Source organism: Scyliorhinus canicula, chromosome 8, assembly GCF_902713615.1.
Source record: "Scyliorhinus canicula chromosome 8, sScyCan1.1, whole genome shotgun sequence".
In the NCBI taxonomy this organism is placed as follows: Eukaryota; Metazoa; Chordata; class Chondrichthyes; order Carcharhiniformes; family Scyliorhinidae; genus Scyliorhinus; species Scyliorhinus canicula.
The window spans coordinates 163,801,378-163,821,259 of NC_052153.1; the positions used below are offsets into that span (position 1 = coordinate 163,801,378).

The 19,882-nt window shown below is 44.1% G+C and overlaps 1 protein-coding gene across 3 annotated transcripts in view; it reads left to right on the forward strand.

Moving 5' to 3' along the window:
- Window positions 1-14,182, forward strand: part of LOC119970654 (interleukin-6 receptor subunit beta) — a 116,850-nt gene extending 102,668 nt beyond the window's left edge. For all 3 annotated transcript variants that reach the window (XM_038805620.1, XM_038805619.1, XM_038805621.1), the window contains 6 exons: window positions 895-1,014; window positions 1,132-1,293; window positions 3,093-3,236; window positions 7,707-7,803; window positions 12,561-12,642; window positions 13,348-14,182. In XM_038805620.1, the coding sequence (XP_038661548.1) occupies window positions 895-1,014; window positions 1,132-1,293; window positions 3,093-3,236; window positions 7,707-7,803; window positions 12,561-12,642; window positions 13,348-13,797 (1,055 nt within the window). In that variant the 3' untranslated portion in view covers window positions 13,798-14,182. The remainder of the gene's footprint in view (window positions 1-894; window positions 1,015-1,131; window positions 1,294-3,092; window positions 3,237-7,706; window positions 7,804-12,560; window positions 12,643-13,347) is intronic.
- Window positions 14,183-19,882: the final 5,700 nt, after the last annotated feature.

A 19,882-nucleotide genomic window follows, 5' to 3' on the forward strand; every position in this document is an offset into this window, starting at 1 on the left:
ACTACAGGGCAATTTAGCATAGCCAATCCACCTAACCTGCACATTTTTGGACTGTGGAATGAAAACGGAGCACCCGGAGGAAACCCATGCACACACGGAGGAAGTGCAAACTCCACAAAGACAGTTACCCAGTGCTGGAATTGAACTCGGGTCTGTGGCGCTGTGAGGCAGCAGTGCTAACCACTGTGTTTCCCTTAAATACTAAACTTCATTACATAACCAAATTTTAGCACTTATATAAGGACTGTGGTTGTGTTACTCAGGAAATTTCTTGGAAAAATAGTACTAATCGGTACAATATATTATCTTCAGAAGCATGGGACACCAAAGCTTTTATTGCTCCTTAGTGTTGAATGAAGGCAACCAAACGGAATGACAATATAACTGCAGGTCAGCATGGTGTATAGCTTGGTGGGGAATTTGTAGGCAATGGCGTTCCCATGCATCTGCTGCCTTGTCCTTTTAGGTGGTAGAGGTCGAAGATTTGGAAGGCCCTGTGGAAGGAGGCTTGGCACTTTGCTGCAATGCATCTTGTATCTGGTACACACAGCTGCCACGGTGCATCAATATTTGGGGAGGGGGGGGCGTGAATTAAGAGTTTTTATTTTAATCTCCAAAACTACTGAATGAACTGCGATAATCTAATTCTGGGGTCCTCCCTGTTGACACCTGTAACTGTATCCAAACTTTTGCAGTCCACCAAATCTAGCCCCTTTTCAGCACTCAGCACTTTCTATCAATAGCTCGATTAAAATTGGTGGCTCAGAGATGGAAATTAAAAGGAGAAGGCTGTATACTACCACTCTGATGTTTGATCTTGCACTTGATCTCTGATTTTTGATTTTTGTCAAATTGCTGGTTGGTCAGAACATAAAACCATTTTCATTTCTACAGGAATCTTTCAGCCAAAACAACGATACAGAATAATGTTACACAAAAAAACAGAAAAATGGAAAAATGTTAACAATACTGAGATAACAGTTGGGATGGTTGATGTTTACACATTGGAAGGAAGTATGTTGGATCAAATCTATATTATTATATTTCTATTAACACTTGCTATTTATTTATTTAATTAAAAGAAATAAGATTACTAAACATATGTATATTTGAATTCTCTCTCAATCCAAGCACCAAGATCTGGTCCCAATAATATTATGGTCACCAATATTTCAAAAACATCTGCAATGATAAGATGGGATCGAATACCTGAAGACGAATGCCAAGGTTTTCTTCAAGGCTACAAGATTTTCTGTTATTTGAACAAGGCTTCCGAAACAAATACTTTTATATGTAAGTTTACAGTATTAATTTTTGTTGATGTTTAAAATCTAATATTACCGTAATATTTTGAATTCTTAATATTACGATCCTTGTTGGTGTTACTATTGGACAGAGAGGTCCCAGAATGGAAAGCTGGCTCAGAAGACTGAAACATTTTACTTTTTTGTTTGGAGAATACGGAGGAACAGATTAACAGGACTGCTAATAAGTTTTTAACAGTAGGAAAAAATATATATTAACCATGAAAAGTTTAACTATAATACAATACTCCTTTACTCCAATATAACTTCACAAAGGTACACAGATTTCAAGGATAACACCCCACTCTGAAACCCAGTGGCAGATGCCACTCAATCGATCTCCTGCGGATTTCTTATGAAAAACACATCCTTTAAAATCTTCTTTCAAACAATGCCCTCCCTCAGCTGTTTTCATCAAGGAGCTGCCTCCAGGTTTTCCAACTGCCCTTTTAAACAAGTATTTCTCTTCACTGTTTTAGCAAGGGTATGTTTCCAGGTTTTCCAATTGTCTTTTCAGGGTTTCCTATTCCTTGAATTGCCACAGAATCCAAACTGCTACACAAAATCTCAGGTACTCAGTTCCCAACAGAATACTGTTGCAATTATTTACAAAGGCTAGAAATAAGGACACCAAACTTTTAATTGATTCCGATCTCTGGCAATTTCACCCAGGTCTGCACTTCGAGTTCTGTCTTTAGCTTCAATGACCAATGTTCTGTTCCAATGGTAGTTTATGTGTTCCTTCAACTTCAGACTTCCTGGAAACTTCTCTTAATTCCTGAACTGTTCTTTGGGTTTCTGGTCCTTGTTTCCTAGCCCCTTCATCCACTGTATGGCTTTTCTTCTAGCAAAGCTGCAAGTGATGTTCCCTCTCTCCCTACGAAGCTCAGTCTACTCTGGGTTCCAGTTAAAGCTGACCTCAAAAAGTTATTTTCCTTAAAAGTAGCACCTGGTTGCTAAGCAACATCTCATTCTATCCCCAATCTTTTATTTATGATGCACGTCATAAACTCTCTCAGTACAATAGAAACACAGTTTGAGCTGAAACCAAAAACTCCTATACACCTTTGGTTGACATAGAGTTTTACCTTTTCCTACACAAAAACACTAAATTAAACCCACAACCCACTTGATCTATATTTCTAACATTTAACAATATAGTAATAGACCACTTAAAACTACCTCTGTTTTCATGACAGTATTCATGCGCTTTATTTATTTAATATACATAATAAAACCAAAATTGTCAGGGAATAGTTTATGGGTTGTGAAGAAAATCAAGTAACATTCAATGATAAGGGCAATTACTAAATAATAACTCAATTTCATCTCTGAGTCCATGCACAGAACCCTGTAATCTGGGCAGAGGAAGTGGTGTGAAATCTGCCGCTCTTCCCTGGGCACCTGCCCATTTTGGATCCTGATGCAGGTTTATAAGTGGGCCAGATGCTCTTTCTGCCCACTGCCCCCATCCTGACATCACTGTCAGGCAGGACTGGAGGAAAGGATTCCCATCAGTTCTACCTCTCCTGTTGTTACTGCATTTGATTGCAGGTGAGGTAAGCAGGCTCATAATGTCATTTTCCATCGGACATTGGTTGAAGAGCAATTAATTGCAGGTAAAAACCAGCAACTAAACTAATGCTCAACTCTGCTGTAAAACCCAGCCTTTAGTTGGGCTGAATTTGCACTCGCCACCCCCTAACCTCACTCCTGGTAGTCCAGTGGCCCACCAGGCAATTCTAGGTCATTATCTAACTAATCCTTTGCTGTTTTGTATCTTTTCAGCCATTTCAGTTAACTTATCTACAACGTGCTACATGCTCACAGGACTTTTGCAAAAAACTGTCTATGCCGTACAGATCTCAGGATTTACTAAGGCAGGAGAAGGAAGCAGAAGTGAAGCAGTGTCTTTTGCCACAAAAGAATTTGGTAATGTTCACATAAACATACTGTTACAGTCCATGAATACAGAACATTGAGAAATCCATGACAACCAACTTATTTCCCTAACTACTCATCCAGCAGTTGTGATTACACCTAATTGTTTCACGGCACGTTGGGGAGATGATGGTAATGTCACCAGAGGTCCAGGCTAATTCTCTGGGGATGTGGTTCAAATCTCATCATGGAATTTAAAATGTAATCATTAAATCTGGATTTGAAATCTGTGCCTCAGTAATGGTGACCATTACCAGTTGTTGTAACAACACGTATGGTAGGGAAGGAAATTTGCTGTCCTTACTTACATGTGACTGCACGCCTTCGGAAATGCCTTATCAAGCTAAGGGCTCCCATTTACGAATAAAAAAAATAGGTAGAGTTGCATGAAGGAGTCAATTTTCTTTCTGTACCTGTACCAAAGGGATGCAATACCATCAGATACGGTGTTATTCATATCACATCCAACCAAGGAATTCTGTGTAGGTTTGGCCTCTTGACGCCCTGGGCGGGATTCTCCGCTGGTGGGATTTTCCGTTTTGCCAGCGCCCGGTGTGGGGCTGCCTCACAATGGGAAACCCCATTGACCGCAGCGTAACGGAGTAGCCCGCCAGCTGGTCAAGGCTGAAAAGTGGCTTTTCTGTTCCAGCTTCTTGTTCACCAACCAAAGGTTCAGCTTAGGATCCCAGCATTTTAACAGACAATCATACTAAATACCTACTACTGGGTCCACTTAAGGCCTCTGACGGGCTAGTGCTCTGTGCAAGTTCAAAGATTGCATGGTCCGAACACAGCGCCTGTAACCAACTTTGACTCAGTATGGGACTTGATTGTGAGACAGTGCGAGGGCTATTTAAGTAGTTTCTCAATTGGTGAATCCCCGATTACAGAATTGTTACAGCACAGGAGATGGCCATTTGGCACGTTGTTTGTGTTGGCTCTACAAACACACAGTTAATGAAAAAATAATAATCTTTATTAATGTCACAAGTAGGCTTACCTTAACACAGCAATGAAGTTACTATGAAAAGCCCCTAGTTGCCACAGTCGGACTCCTGTTCGGGTACATTGAGGGAGAATTCAGAATATCCAATTCACCTAACAAGCATGTCTTTTGGGACTTGTGGGAGGAAACCGGAGCACCCAGAGGAAACCCAAGCAGACACAGGGAGAACGTGCAGTCTCCACACAGATTGACCCAAGTCTGGAATCGAACCCGGGACCCTGGCACTGTGAAGCAACAGCGCTAACCACTATGCTACCGTGCCACCCTAGTACAGTTTACCTTGTACCACTCACCAGCCTTCTTCCCGTAGTTCTGCACATCCTTCCTTCGCAGAAAATAAATCAATTGCCTCTTAGATTCCTCAGTTGAACCTGCCACTACCACATACTCGAGCAAGGCATTCCAACCACTCGCTGCGTGAAAGGTTCTTCCTCATGTTTCCATTGCTTCTTCTGACGAAGACCTTAGATTTGTGACTTTCTGTTCTCAATCCTTCCACCAAAAGCAATAGTTTCTCCCTCCTTACTGTGTCCAGATCCCTCATGTTTTTGACTATCTCGATCAAATCTTCTCCCAACTTCTATACTCCAAGAAAAATAGTCCCAACCTCAGCGTACCCGAACAGGCGCCAGAATGTGGCGACCAGGGGATTAGTAAACTCATTGCAGCGTTAACGTAAGCCTACTTGTGACAATAATTAAGATGATAAAAGTATTATTATTAAAATACAATGAGTGGCTGATCCCTTTGTTTCACAAAGTCTTTTTCCAATCACCAGCAGTTAAAGGAACAAACATGATCGAGCATGTATCATGTGTCCTTTTATTTCAGTTAATTGCTGTTTTTTAAGGAGATAGTTTTCTTTCTACGCGGGCGCTGTCGGCTGGACCAGCATTTATTGCCCATCCCTAATTGCCTCAGCCCATGGACTGAATGGTTTGCTAGATCATTTCAAAAGTCAACCACGTTGCTGTCAATGCGGAGTCACATTTAGGCCAGACCAGGAAGGGATGACAGATTTCCTTCCCTCAAGGGCATTAATGAACCATATGGGGCAGGGGGGTTTGTTTCACGACTATCGGCAATGGTTTCATGGTCATCGCTAGACTTTTAATTCCAGATTTTTATTTAATTCAAATTTCATCATGGTGGGATTTGAACCAGGTCTCCGGAACATTATGCTGGGTCGCTGGATTACTAATCCAGCGGCAATACCATTACACACCACCTCTCCCCTACTGTCTGTGAACCCCAGCCAGTCACAGAAACATTGCAAAGAATTTTCCCAAAACATTACTAGGTGTCATTTCAGATGCGAAAATCGGTGCAAGATTCTCATTGCGATCTTCCTGTTCTTAATCATTTTTTTGAAGGGTGACGTGATTTGCACCGACATTGAGAGGGGCGGGCCTAAAGATGCCAGCAGGTCCAGTTCTGCAGAGATCGGGCCATCATTTTTAAAGGGCGCCACAATCTCATCAAAACGCTACAGGCCGCCTCCTCTTGCTAGCATCGCCCCTCCCCAACCTCTCCCAATCACCAGTACCAGTGCCCTTCCTCCCCAATCAGGAGAACAAGCGACACCTCCAGCACAGATGAGAAATACCCTGCTATTGTGGTCATCAAATTTCCCGCCCTACTCGTTCTCATGCCCCCGACTCATGTCCTTTCCCCTTTCAGGTCCCACCCCTTGGCACTGCCAACCTGGCAGCTAGAGTGTCAGGTTAGCGGGCCAGGGGGCAGAGTCAGGGTACTGCCCTGCCATTCCCCCCTCCGCCAGCATAGCCATCACACCGGGCCTCCGTTTGTGGAAATTAGTAGTGATTCACCTCAGTTACTCGCTGCGCCAGCGGGTGGGAGAATTGCAGGAGGCGAGGGAATTCGGATTAAAACATTAAATATGCTAATCTCGTTAATGCCCAGCGAGGACATGACATGCCCCATATCCTGAGACTGTGGCCCTTTGTTCCAGACCGCCCAGCCAGAGAGAGCAACATCTCTGCATCCAGCCTGTCCAACCCTATCAGAATTTTATATGTTTCAATGAGATCCCCTCTCATTCTTCTCAACACCAGTGAATACAGGCCCAATCCACCCAATCTCTCCTCATACAAGCTTCCTGCCATCCCATGGATCAGCCTGGTGAACCTTTGCTGCACTTGCTCTGTGGCACGATAAGAAGACCAAAATTGTATTTACTACACCAGGTTTGTTTTGACCAAGGCCCCATACAGCTGTAGTAAGACATTCATGCTCCTGTATTGAAGTCCTGAAGCAGCGAAGGCCAACATACCATTTGCCTTTCTAACTGCTTGCTGTACCAGCTTGTTTGCTTTCAATGACTGTGTGCTAGGACACCTGGGTCCCTTTTGTACATCAACTGTTCCCAATCTATCATCATTTAAATAATAGCCTCCCATTCTGTTTCTCTGACCGAAGTGGATAACTTCACATTTATCTCTGTTATACTGCATCTACCATGTAGTTGCCCACTCACTCAACTTGTCTAAATCACCTTGAATCCTCTTAACAGCCTCTTCACCATTCCCATGCCCACAGAATTTTGTGTCATCACTAAACTTGGAAATATTAGTTTAGTTCCCTCATACAAATCATTGATGTATATTGTGAACAGCTGGTGCCCAATCACTGATCCCTCAGGGACTCCACGAGACACTGCCTGCCACTCCAAAAAAGACTCATTTATTCCTACTCTCTGTTTCCTGTCTGCTATCCAATTCTCAATCCCTGCCAATATATTACCCCAATCGCATGTGTTTTAATTTTGCATACTAACCTCTTGGGCTCGATTTAACGGGAAAAGAAACAGAGTCCTGTTTTGGGCACATTTAGCGGGTTTCTCGGTGCCTGCAACACGGGGAACACCCCCGGTATCAAACGGGATTTACCGAATCGGGCACAATGAAGCCGTTCGATCGCGCCCCTTATCTGGGACTTTATCAAATGCTCTCTGACAATCCAAATACACCACACCCACTGGTCATCCTTATCTATTCTGCTGGTTGCATCCTCAAAAATCTCCAGTAGGCTTGTCAAACGTGATTTCCCTTTCATAAATCCATCTCGACTTTGTCTAATCCCGTTGATATTTTCTGTCCTGTATCAGATCCTTTATAATAGACTCCAGTATTTTCCCTACTACTGATGTTAGGCTAACCGGTCCTTAATAGTGGGGTTACATTTGCCACCTTCCAATCTGCCAGGACCTTTCCAGAATAAACTGAATTTTGGAAGATGAAAACACTGCATCCATGATTTCCATGGCCACCCCCTTTTAGTAGCCGCAAATGTATTATTATTCAGTCTGCACACATCACCGAATGTTGCATGTTTAGGTGGATTAAATGTAAACTAATTACACATGGATGTTCGGTATATATCTGGGTACCATTAGATACAGCATGCTTTCTAACGGTTTTCTTTTTTCAATTCAGACGATGGTGAATTACACAAAATTGCTGCTGGTGTTAGCATTGCCATCATCGTCTTTGTGCTTCTGGTGGCATGGAGTTGCTTCTTCCTTATTAGAAGGTGAGAAATATAATAAAAGGGGATCGTTTAAAGGCACATTACCTTCACTGTTATTGCGATACTTTTTCCGTGCAAATAACATAACCGAAAATGAGTGCGAGACTCTGTGGTGCGCACATATTTGGTTCCTGCATTCGCCTGACCAGGCAACCAGGGCTTCAGTTTAGCATCTCATCCAGACCGTGTGGCACATACTCAATACTGCTCTCAAGTGTCAGACACAATGATATGGTTTAAGTCCTGGATGGATCTGAACACACAAACCTCTGAAGCAATGCTGCCATTCAGCTCACCTCTGCGGGACATGAGGGAGGAAAGTCTTTCAAAGTTCTTTGCCATTGCATTCGGTGGTCAAGTGCTTCATTTATTCATGAGTGCTCTTCCTGAAGGCAAGTCCTCGGTCCATTGCCTCCTGATGCTTCCTCCTGAGTTATTTTCTTGTCACTTTACTTTGTCAGTTGTGGTTTGCCTTCCACACTCAAGGGTGGGATGAGGAGGCAGGTCCCCTGTCTACTTCAGCCAAAATGGCAATCAAACCCAAGCTGTTAGACTGCATTATTATGAACCCCACCATAACCATCTATCTAACTGAGCTAACCAGCCCCCATTAAGTGCAAGGCCTCATCATTGGGAGGCGGTGGCACGGTGGTATTGGCCCTGAATTAGTTAACGAGAGATTCAAGAGTACTGCTTTGGGGACCCAGGTTCAAATCCCGCCACTGTAGATGATGAAATTTGAATTCAATTTTTTAAAAATCTGGAATTAAAAGTCTAATGATGACCATGAAACCATTGTCGATTGTCATTAAAACCCATCTGGTTCACTAATGCCCTTTAGGGAAGGAAATCTGCCATCCTTACCTGGTCTGGCCTACATGTGACTCCAGATCCACAACCACATGGTTGACTCTTAACCGCCCCCTCAAGGGCAATAAAGAATGGGCAATACATACTGGCCCAACCTGCGATGCCCATGACCCATGAATGCATAAAAAAACACTAATATGTTGATTGAACTAAACATTTAATCTGTGACAGGAATTTATTTTGATCATTTACCCACTAACACTCCTCATTACTAAGCCCCAGGTTCAATTGTTTTTATCATTAATAAATGACTTAATGGCACTTAAGAGCTGACAGAAATGTAGATGAATGTGGATAAAATAAAGTGAAGTGCTGTAATACAGAAATGTCACAAAAACAGGTCAAAGTAAATCAGCAATGACTTAAAAGTTATGTTGTTAACAAACTAAACAGAGGACAGTGATTTTGAGAAACATGGAAGCACTGCAAAGACAGTGAGAGAGGTGGGCCAGCTACTTTTGGAGAATGGTAGCAGTGGGACATTCTCTAGTCAGGGCAGTGAACATTTGGCGGGATTCTCCACCGGTGGGATCCCGGTGTTGCCAGCAGTGCACTCAGGCCCCCGGATTACCCAATGGCGTGGGGGTGCCCACAATGGGAAATCCCATTGGCCGGCTGGCGGGACGGAGAATCCCGCTGCCGGTGGAGGCGCGCCGCACTTGAAAACGGGTGCAGTGGGACGGAGAATCCTGCCCATTGTTTTTTCCTGTTAAGCCAGGGGTTATGAATGGCATGTTACTGCACTGGTATCAGGAATGAATCACAGAGTAGAGGAAAAACTCTGAGAGAGGGAAGGAAAGCAATCAAAAGTCAAGTTACAACTGACAGACAGAAGTGCGCTTGAACACTTCAGATGAACTTTAAAAGTGGGACATTAGATTGAAAAACAGGACTTCCTTGGTTTTAGTACTAATGAATGACTGTCCTTGAAAGCAATGATACCCTGAATTGTCCCTTCTTATTTGTGAATGAATATTGTGATATCTCCAGTTTCTAAAATAGTTGACAGATAATAGCAACATATAATATAACTTGAGTAATTTGAAATAAAGAAGAAAAACATGACATCGGATGGCAATCTCCTGAATGTTTCCCAAACACAGATTAAAGATGCAGAAGATTGGAAAAATCTAAGCAAAACTACAGGGTTGGCGTAAGAGGGAAGGGTTCACATGTTGAGGGTAGTGAAGTGATTTCTATAACAAGAGGAAACTATAGAGGCAGCACGGTAACATTGTGGATAGCACAATCGCTTCACAGCTCCAGGGTCCCAGGTTCGATTCTGCCTTGGGTCACTGTCTGCACATCCTCCCCGTGTGTGCGTGGGTTTCCTCCGGGTGCTCCGGTTTCCTCCCACAGTCCAAAGATGTGCGGGTTAGGTGGATGGGCCATGATAAATTGCCCTTAGTGTCCAAAATTGCCCTTAGTGTTGGGTGGGGTTACTGAGTTATGGGGACAGGGTGGAGGTGTTGACCTTGGGTAGGGGGTAGGGTGCTCTTTCCAAGAGCCGGTGCAGACTCGATGGGCCAAATGGCCTCCTTCTGCACTGTAAATTCTATGTAAAAAAAATACCAATACAATAGCCTTCACTGAACTGAAATGGCTCCAATGTCCTGAGCTGCTGTAGAGAATTTTATCTAATAAAGCAAGGGATTAGAAATGTCTGATTTACGACAGAGAGCAGAAGTAACATTGGTGTTGGAATGGAAGCAAAACACTTCACTAAAATGGCTGCTCAAAGGAGAAAGCAAAGTATCATGTGGAGAAAGGTGAAATCGGAAGGGACAAAGGATCAAAAATTAAATAAGGAAACCAGGAAAAAGAATAAAATTCAACTTGCCAAAAAATTGGAAATGGAATTCAATGTTCAAAACTAATCTAGAAAGTTAGATGGATTAATAACTGTGGAAGAAATAATTGTAGACGGGAGATATGGAGCCAGAATGTCAAAGCAGAGTTGGGAAACCAGTATTGGATGATTTTTAGGTCCTGATCCTGTACCTCAACTGTGTCACTCTCATGATAGCTTTGAGTGATAATGCCCTATTTGGACAAGAGGCCAGTTTGGCACCCAATTAGTGGCCTTGAGCATCTCCAGGAGACAGGAGTGGTCTGCCCGGCCTGAGCAGCAAAGGCAGGTGGCAACCATTTTTCACTCTGCCTTGCTGAATAGAGCAATAGAGCAGGCAGCTGATCAGGAGGTCAGGAGTTGGAATGTGGAGGAAATTGACCGCCCAAATCCAGCGAAGGTACAACTGCAGGCCCAGGGATACTTGGCTGATTGAAATTCAGTCGGCAACAAAACCAAATATGGGGTGGGATTCTCCAGCCCCCCAACCGGGTTGGAGAATCGCCAGGAGTCAGCGTGAATCCCGCCCCCGCCGTCCTCCTAATTCTCCGGCCCCCCAAAAATTGGCCCGCGTGAGTCGCGCCGGACCCCGCCATTCTCCGAGGCGGGCGGCGCGACTCAATGGGCGCCGGGGCAGCCCGAATTCACTGGTCCGCGATGGGCCGAAGTCCCGCCAGTATAAATTGGAGTAGGTCCCTTACCGGCGGAACCTGGTGGCACGGGCGGGCTCCGGGGTCCTTGGGGGGCGTAGTGGGGATCTGGCCTCAGGAGGTGCCCCCACGGTGGCCTGGCCCACGATCGGGGCCCACTGATCAGCGGGCGGGCCTGTGCCGTGGGGGCACTCTATCCTTCCGCATCGGAGGCTGTACCAGTCCGCCATTCCTGGTGCGGATGCGAAGCCCTCTGCGCACGCGCGGAGATTACGCCAGCATGCCCTGGCGCTCCCGCACATGTGGCAACTCACGCCGGCCGGCAGAGGCCCTTCGGTACCGGTTGGCGTGTTGCCAAGCCCCTTTCCCGCCGGCCGGCGGGGAGCATACCACTTTGTGGCGGACCTAGCCCCTGAAGGTGCGGAGGATTCTACACCTTTGGGGCGCTCTGACGCCGGAGTGGGTCACGCCACTCCGTCCCGCCGGGACCCCCCGCCCCACCGAGTAGGGGTGAATCCCGCCCTTGCTTTCTGAAGTCCCTGCAATGTGCACTAAACTGTGATGGGTCACCAAATGAAAGGGCACGATTTAACCACTGCATTGCACGTGGCGTGGATCTGGGTACACTGGTTAAATAGCGGAAAAGGCGCAAATCAATTTGCTAACAGGTCCGCTCCCAATGGCGAGTTCCAGATCTCACCCAAATACGATGAGCATATCATTACCCCTAATTTGCAGTAATTTCCATCACATTAGCGAGATTGAAATTGAATGTAACGGCCTCCTGCAATTAACCAGCTCCCCATTGAGAAATCATGTGGGCGTCATTTAGTATTCCTTCTTAAAAACGTGAAGCTGGCGCAATGGCGCTGAGGGAAACTGAGGAGGTGGTTAGCCATTTCCGTTTTCTGGAATGCAGCTCAATGGCACTGGAACTGCTGTCCCAGTGCTGGGGGGGGGGGGTTGCTCAGGGGAGTTGTGCTTGATGATTAATACATGGAATAAACTTTCACACACAGTAGTGGAGGCAAGAACTCAAGAATCATTTAAGCAACAGTTCTGGAGGTTTAAGGGTTCCGAAATGATGAATGAAAATGGGCTGTATGGCCCTTTGTTTTTTAATTATCCTGTGAATAACATATTAGTTTCTTTGAATTGTTTTATTTGATAATGAATGAAGATGGTTCTTGGTGAAATATATTATTTATTGGTTTTGTTGTGCAACAGTAAATGGCACGGCTGAATCCATGAGCAGCCTGCATTGAAAAATAGAAGTCAAATGAATTGCCTCACAAGGTTAATTTGGACAGCGACATTCTTTCGTGAACGACTAGATGTGTTAATTGTAGCCATTGCAAAATATCTAATATTGAAAATAACTCTAATTTCAGAACAAAGAAAGTGTTTTGGCCAAGTATACCAAATCCTGGAAACAGTCACGCAATCCAGATTATAGGAAAAGGTTCATCATTGGTATGTAAACATTTTCTTTCCATTTTATACATGCGCCTCCATAGCCATTTACCCAGTAACCACTATGTACAGTCCTCAGATTCCATTAAATATCGTGGGCAAATATTTTACATACCTTGGTTGGGGGGGTGATATTTTTCTCATCCTCATTCTCCTGCCTATTCCCCATAACCCCTGATCCCATTATTGATCAAAAACCTATCTATCTCTGTCTCAAAGACACTCAGTGATTTGGCCTCCACAGCCTTCTGCAGCAAAGAGTTCCACAGATTCACCACCCTCTGGCTGAAGAAATTCCTCATCTCAGTTTGAAAGGATCATCCCTTCAGTCTGAGGCTGTGCCCTCGGGTTCTAGATTCTCCTACTAATGAAGAATCCTGCTTTGGACACCTTGAAGTAGACTTTATAGTATGAGTATATTAACAGAAAGTCTTTTTAAAAAATAAATTATTTAGAGTACCTAATTATTTATTTTCCAATTAAGGGGCAATTTACCTATCAGGCACATCCTTGGGTTGTGGGATTGAGACCCATACAGACACGGGGAGGATGTGAAAACTCCTCATGGACAGTGACCCGGGTGCTAACACTGCACCATCGTGCTGCCTCTTAACAGAGAGTCTTTCTTGACAACATGTATACAGCAAAGGGTACAGGTATTGAGCTGACTAATACATCTTGGTTTTTTTTCTTTTGAATCAACAGCCGTATCTGGATAATGAATTGTTAAATCTCAAAGCAAACTCACCTCTAGTAGGAACGGAAGAGGAACTTGAAAGCCTTCACACAATCGAAGAGGTCACCAGTACACTCACAGATTGCGGGCTGCAAGAGAACGAACAATACAATGTAACAGATCAAGAACTTGGGAGTGATCTCAATGAGAAACCAACGGTTATACAGATAACTGATTACACAACCATGGAGAACTTCCGACAAATAATGCCAACCATCACAAGCAATGATACAGTCATCCAGGCTAACAGAAGTGAACGAGAGTGCAATGATCAACAGAGTGACTCTTTCATTCAGAGCTATATGAAACAACATGTCGGTCAAATGACCATACAGAGAGCAGAAGATAATCCACTAGGAACACTTGCGACTTCAGATCCAGAGCTGGTTAAAAATCTTGATCAGGTTACGGTCGCATAGAATCTGCATTTTCAGTTACTATTAGAAACACATTATTGAAATGTTGTAGTAATAAAAGCAAAATATCGCATTGCAGGAGGTCTGAAGTGAAACCCGAACGGGCTGGGAACACTCAGCAGGTCTGGCAGCGTCTGTGGAGAGAGAAACAGAGCTAACGTTCCGAGTCCAATATGACACTTCTTCAGGAACTGAGGACTTTTGAAGCTCAGTGCTCTGCTCACGACTATGGCAGAATCAAGTTAAAGCAAATTTGATGTTTGAATGCATTAAAAGGTCGATATTGAGCCAAAATAGTTCGATAATCTCACCGCTTTATAAATAATTGGCGGCACGGTAGCATAGTGGTTAACACTGTTGCTTCGCAGCTCCAGGGTCCCAGGTTCGATTCCCGGCTTGGGTCACTGTCTGTGCAGAATCTGCACGTTCTTCCCGTGTCTGCATGGGTTTCCTCCGGGTGCTCCGGTTTCCTCCCACAAGTCCCGAAAGACGTGCTGTTAGGTACATAGAACAGTACAGCACAGAACAGGCCCTTCGGCCCTCAATGTTGTGCCGAGCCATGATCACCCTACTCAAACCCACGTATCCACCCTATACCCGTAACCCAACAACCCCCCCTTAACCTTACTTTTTAGGACACTACGGGCAATTTAGCATGGCCAATCCACCTAACCCGCACATCTTTGGACTGTGGGAGGAAACCGGAGCACCCGGAGGAAACCCACGCACACAGGGGGAGGACGTGCAGACTCCACACAGACAGTGACCCAGCCGGGAATCGAACCTGGGACCCTGGAGCTGCGAAGCATTGATGCTAACCACCATGCTACCCTGCTGCCCAAGGTAATTTGGACATTCTGAATTCTCCCTCTGTGTACCCGAACAGGCGCCAGAGTGTGGCGACTAGGGGCTTTTCACAGTAAGTTCATTACAGTGTTTATATCAGCCTACTTGTGACAATAAAGATTATTATTATTATTTTTTAAACATTGGTGCAATTACACTTGGAATACAATGTACAGCTCTAATTGCCACAGTGCAGAAAGAGCATTTGGCAACAAAAAAGGGTTTATTAACAGTAGGTAAAGGCAACTCTATACAGGCACAGAGCAATGCTGGGTAGGTCTTGACTCTCCAGCTGTGGGGTCCACACTGCACGGCCCCTGCTCCAAGGGGCCGCTCTCTCTCACTATTGGTAGGGGTTTGGGTGATGCTGCGCGATAGGTCCTGAGCCAGTCACGTGAACCGCAAAATCCTCCTTAAACGGGATCGTACTACCACATCCTTCCCCCCTTAAGTTCCTCACTATGTTTTACAAGCAAAATATATACAAGGTTAAGAGACATGAGGGGGAAAAAGTTTATCACGTTTTCAGTCTGGCTGGAGTACTTCGAATCCTCATGGACCTCCTTGGTCCCCCAACCGGCCCCAAAATCTTCGAGGTAGTATTGTTGTCAGCAGGAGGCAACAGTTCAAGTATCTTCATCTCACCTCACTGGCTCCCTCCTGGAAAGCTGGTGGATCTGGCTCCGAAATTCCCGACTTCCTCCGCTCTGGAATGGCCACAAAGTGCCAGTGTCAGTAGTTGGAACTATCTGATCTCCTCACATATCCTGCCATTGTCTTCAACCACATACGATACAGGTTCTGAATGGGATGCAATCTGACTGGCCAACCAGAGTGGGCCCAAGGCAAAATTCCAAATTAGAACCAGGTCCTCCACCTGGAATGATCTGTCACCCCACTGTGATGTATTTTATTTCTCTGGGAGGTCTGACCTGACTCCACCCTCCCCACCAACTTTGAGTCCAAACAGATTCTAACGCAACAGTCCATAAGCAACTCAGCCAGTGAAGCCCCCATGGTAGCATGGGGAGTTGTGTTACATAGAAACATGGAAAATAGAAGCAGGAGGAGGCCGTTGGCCCTTCGAGCCTGCTCCACCATTCATTATGATCATGGCTGGTCATCAAGTTCAATACCATGATCCAGCCTCCCCCCCCCCCCCCCCCCCCCATATCCTTTGATCCCTTTAGCTCCAAGAGCTATATCTAATTCCTTCTTGAAATTACTCAATGTTTTGGCCTCGACTACTTTGGTAATGAATTCCACAGATTCCCCACTCTCTGGGTGAAGAAATTTCTCCTCCCCTCAGTCCTAAATGGTTTACCCCTTATCCTCAATCTATGACCTCTAGTTCTGGACTCCCCCACCGTCGGGAACATTGTTTCTGAATCTGTCCTGTCTAATCCTGTTAGAATTTTGTAAGTTTCTATGAGATCTTCTCACTCTTCTAAGCTCCAATGAATATAATCCTAACTGATTGAGTCTCTCCTCGTATGACAATCCTGCCATCTCAGGAATCAGCCTGGTAAACCTTCGCTGCACTCCCTCTAGAGCAAGAACATCCTTCCTCAGATAAGGACACCAAAACGGCACGATACTCCAGATGTGTCTCACCAATAAACTATATAATAGGTGTAAAACATCTCTATTCCTATCCTCAAATTCTCTCGCTTTGAACATACCATTTGCCTTCTTTACTGCCTGCTGTATTTGCGCGCATACTTTCAGCAACTGATGCACAAGGATACCAAGGTCTCCCTGAGGATCCATCTCTCTCAATTTACACCCGTTCAAATAATAATCTGCCTTCCTATTTTTGATACCGAAGCATACAACCACACATTTAGCCATAATATACGGCATATGCCCACTCAGTCTGTCCAAATGCCGCTGAAGCATCTCTGCATCCTCACAGCTCACCCACCTCCCCAACTTTGTATCATCTGAAAATTTGGAGATAATACGTTTCGTTCCCTCGTCCAAATCTAGTTCCCTCATCCAAACCATTAATGAGTCCATCAGCTCTGATGCATTGGATGCCACACATGGAGATTTTTGAGATCTCACCTGCTCCAACCTGGAAGAATCGCAATGCAAAGAACATGATAGCTACGGTCACCTTCAAAGCCACTGGCAGGGCCATCCTCGCCTTGCTCTTCAACTGCATTCCTGCCTGCAGCAGGTCATAGACTTCAGTGAGACCTTTTTCATAAAATTGAGACTTCATACACACTTTTGATCAGTGAGTTTAAGATAGAGGAATTGCTCACTGAATCTCTTGGTGAATAAGGCCTCCTGCTGTGAGTCCCTCAACTTCCTCTTCTCTCTTTCAGCAGGTTGTTCTCTGTGTTGACTCTGTTCATTCTTCCTGTCCTGTTCCAGGTCCAGAGTGTTTATAACTACAGCATTGGGGATCGTGATGCTCCACGACTGTATGGGACCAGCTTTTCCTGTCTATCATTTTAATATGTTAATGAGGGAGAGTGATGTCAGAGACAGCTGCATGAATGATCCATTTGTAGTTGGTTTTGAAAGTAAATTGGAGGGTGAACGGATGGGACCATGGAGAAATGGAAATCAGCAAGTCACCGGAAAAGAGAATTGAGTGGGTTGTAATTAGGGGAGCCAATCTACTGTCACCTATTCACTGTCTGGCAGTGAATATCTTTTTCATTCACAAGACATGGGTGTCACTGGCAATGTTAACATTTATTGTCTATTTGTAATCATCCTTGAGAAAGTGGTGTTAAACTAGTGGTAAGGTAGCACAGTGGTTAGCACTGTTGCTTCACAGTGCCAGGGTCCCAGGTTCAATTCCTCGCTTGGGTCAGTGTTTGTGCGGACTCTGCATGTTCTCCCTGTGTCTGCGTGGGTTTCCTTCGGGTGCTGCGGTTTCCTCCCACAAGTTAGGTGAATTGGACATTCTGATTCCAATTAGATGTCTCATTGGTGTTAAGTATCCAATAATTAACACTGATAGGTAAAGGGGTTGCAGGAGGCATTTGTTTGGTCGTGTGTGGTTATAGAGTGTAGTATAGTGTGTTCAAGGAAAAAATAAAGGGGTCTTGTGAAAGGAGCAGAATTCTTGACACTTTACTCAACAGTAGCCACAAGCTAACAGTTGTAGCAGAGGATGGTTGCTGTGCAAATGTAAAGTATTGAAAGATACAACTTTTCCAGAAAAAAAAATTCTGCATCACTCAAGGAGTGAGTGAGAAGAAAAAAAATATATATATATGGCTGAACCTAGACTAAAGATGTCCAGATATGACTATCCACCATGATTTTCTGAAAGGGGTTCATACGACCAATGGACAAGTGCAGTTGTTATGTGGACTAAGGTAACTGCCATGGGAAAGAGGAAACAAGGTATGGCATTGGCTCTTTCTCTACCTAATGAGAGTAAAATCCAAAGCAAAGTGTTTTCTGAGTTGGAATTGGAAGAGTTAGACTCAGAAGAAGGTCTGGAGACTCTATTGTGTTTTATGGATAAGGTTTATCAAAAAGGTGATTTATTAAGTGCATATGAAGACAGGTCAGAATTTGATAGATTTTGGAAAACAAAGGATATCTCTAATGAGGACCATATAATGGAATTTAACAGACTATACAAAAGGTTGTATAAACACTGCCCGGAATTTCCACCGTCCGTGTTGGCATTTGAGTTACTGGACTGGACCAGAGTGACCAATATGGATAGGCTCATGGTTTTGGCAGGAGTTAAGTTTGCGGATAATGATACATTATTCGATCAGATGATAGAGGCCTTAAAGAAGTTTCTGGAGAAACATTCAATTCCTCTGGCTCTTATGACACAAATGGGTCAGTCAGCAACAAAGCAGACTATGGAAGATACATGACTGACAGGATGACGAGATTGTACGGCTACAAACAGGTTATGAGAGTATGGAAGGAAATCGGGACCCAGAAATTAAGAGAACGGAAACCCATTTAAAACATATAACAGGAGGAGGGACATGGAGAATGGTAATAGGAAAATGAACTCCAGAAATGCCCGGGGTATGATAAACCAATGTTTTCGGTATGACTCTCAATACCATTATGCTTTCAACTGTCCAACACGTTATAATAGAGTGTTTGAAGCTACACATGACACGGAAGAGGAAAAAGATAGTGACCAGAAAGAATGCATTGTCCTATTAACAAGCAGTTTTACTCCAGTAATGAGTGTTGGTCGCAGAATCCTTCAATTGTGCTGGATTGGACAGTGGCTGCACATCTACTGTGTGTGGAATTGACTGGTTAAAATGTTACCTGTACTCTTTGACTGCTGAAAACCGTAACAAGGTTAAAGAATTTGAAAACTCCACAAGTTTCAGGTCTGTGGATAATAATACCCTGAAGTCGCTGAAAAGAGAGGTGATCCCTTGCAATATTGCCGGAGTGAATCATTTCATTAGCACAGATATTGTATCAAGACCTTTGCTTCTGAGCAGACCGTCAATGAAGAAAGCACATATGAAACTGGATATGGAATAGGATAAGGCAACAGTTTTTGGAAAGACGGTGGACTTACATATTTACACAGTCAGGACACTATTGTATTCCATTACTGAAAAATAATATTGCAGGTGTAGTTGTTAAGGATGTGTCATTGGCAGCTGGAAATGGGGCTTTAGCTGATAAAAAGCTTGTATTAAAACTGCATCGGCAATTTGCGCATCCATCTCCTTGGAGGCTGAAAAAGTCATTAAGGGATGAAGGCTATACTAAGCTGATAGAACAGGTTAGTGATCGTTGTAAGGTTTGTCGGAGGTACAGAAGGACACCATCATGACCGATAGTAACCCTACCTTTAGCCAGGGATTTTAACGACGTTGCGGCCATGGACCTTAAGATCTGAGATAAAGCTAGCAATATGTTTATTTTGCATTTTGTATATTTAGTGACCAGATTTAGTCAATCAACCAGTGTACTTAGTAAACAAAATAGAGTAATCCTGGATCAGATCGTGGAAAAATGGATAGGGACCAGTGGCGTGCAGAGGGGGGGGCCGACGGTGCATTGGCCCCGGGCATCCATTGGATGGGGGCATCCAATCAGAGAAGGAAAAAAAAAAATTTTTTTTTTTTAAATTTTTTTTTTTTTTTTTTAAATTTTTAAAAAAAATTTAGATTACCCAATTATTTTTTTCAATTAAGGGGCAATTTAGCGTGGCCAATCCACTTACTCTGCACATTTTTTGGGTTGTGGGGGCGAAACCAACGCAGACACGGGGAGA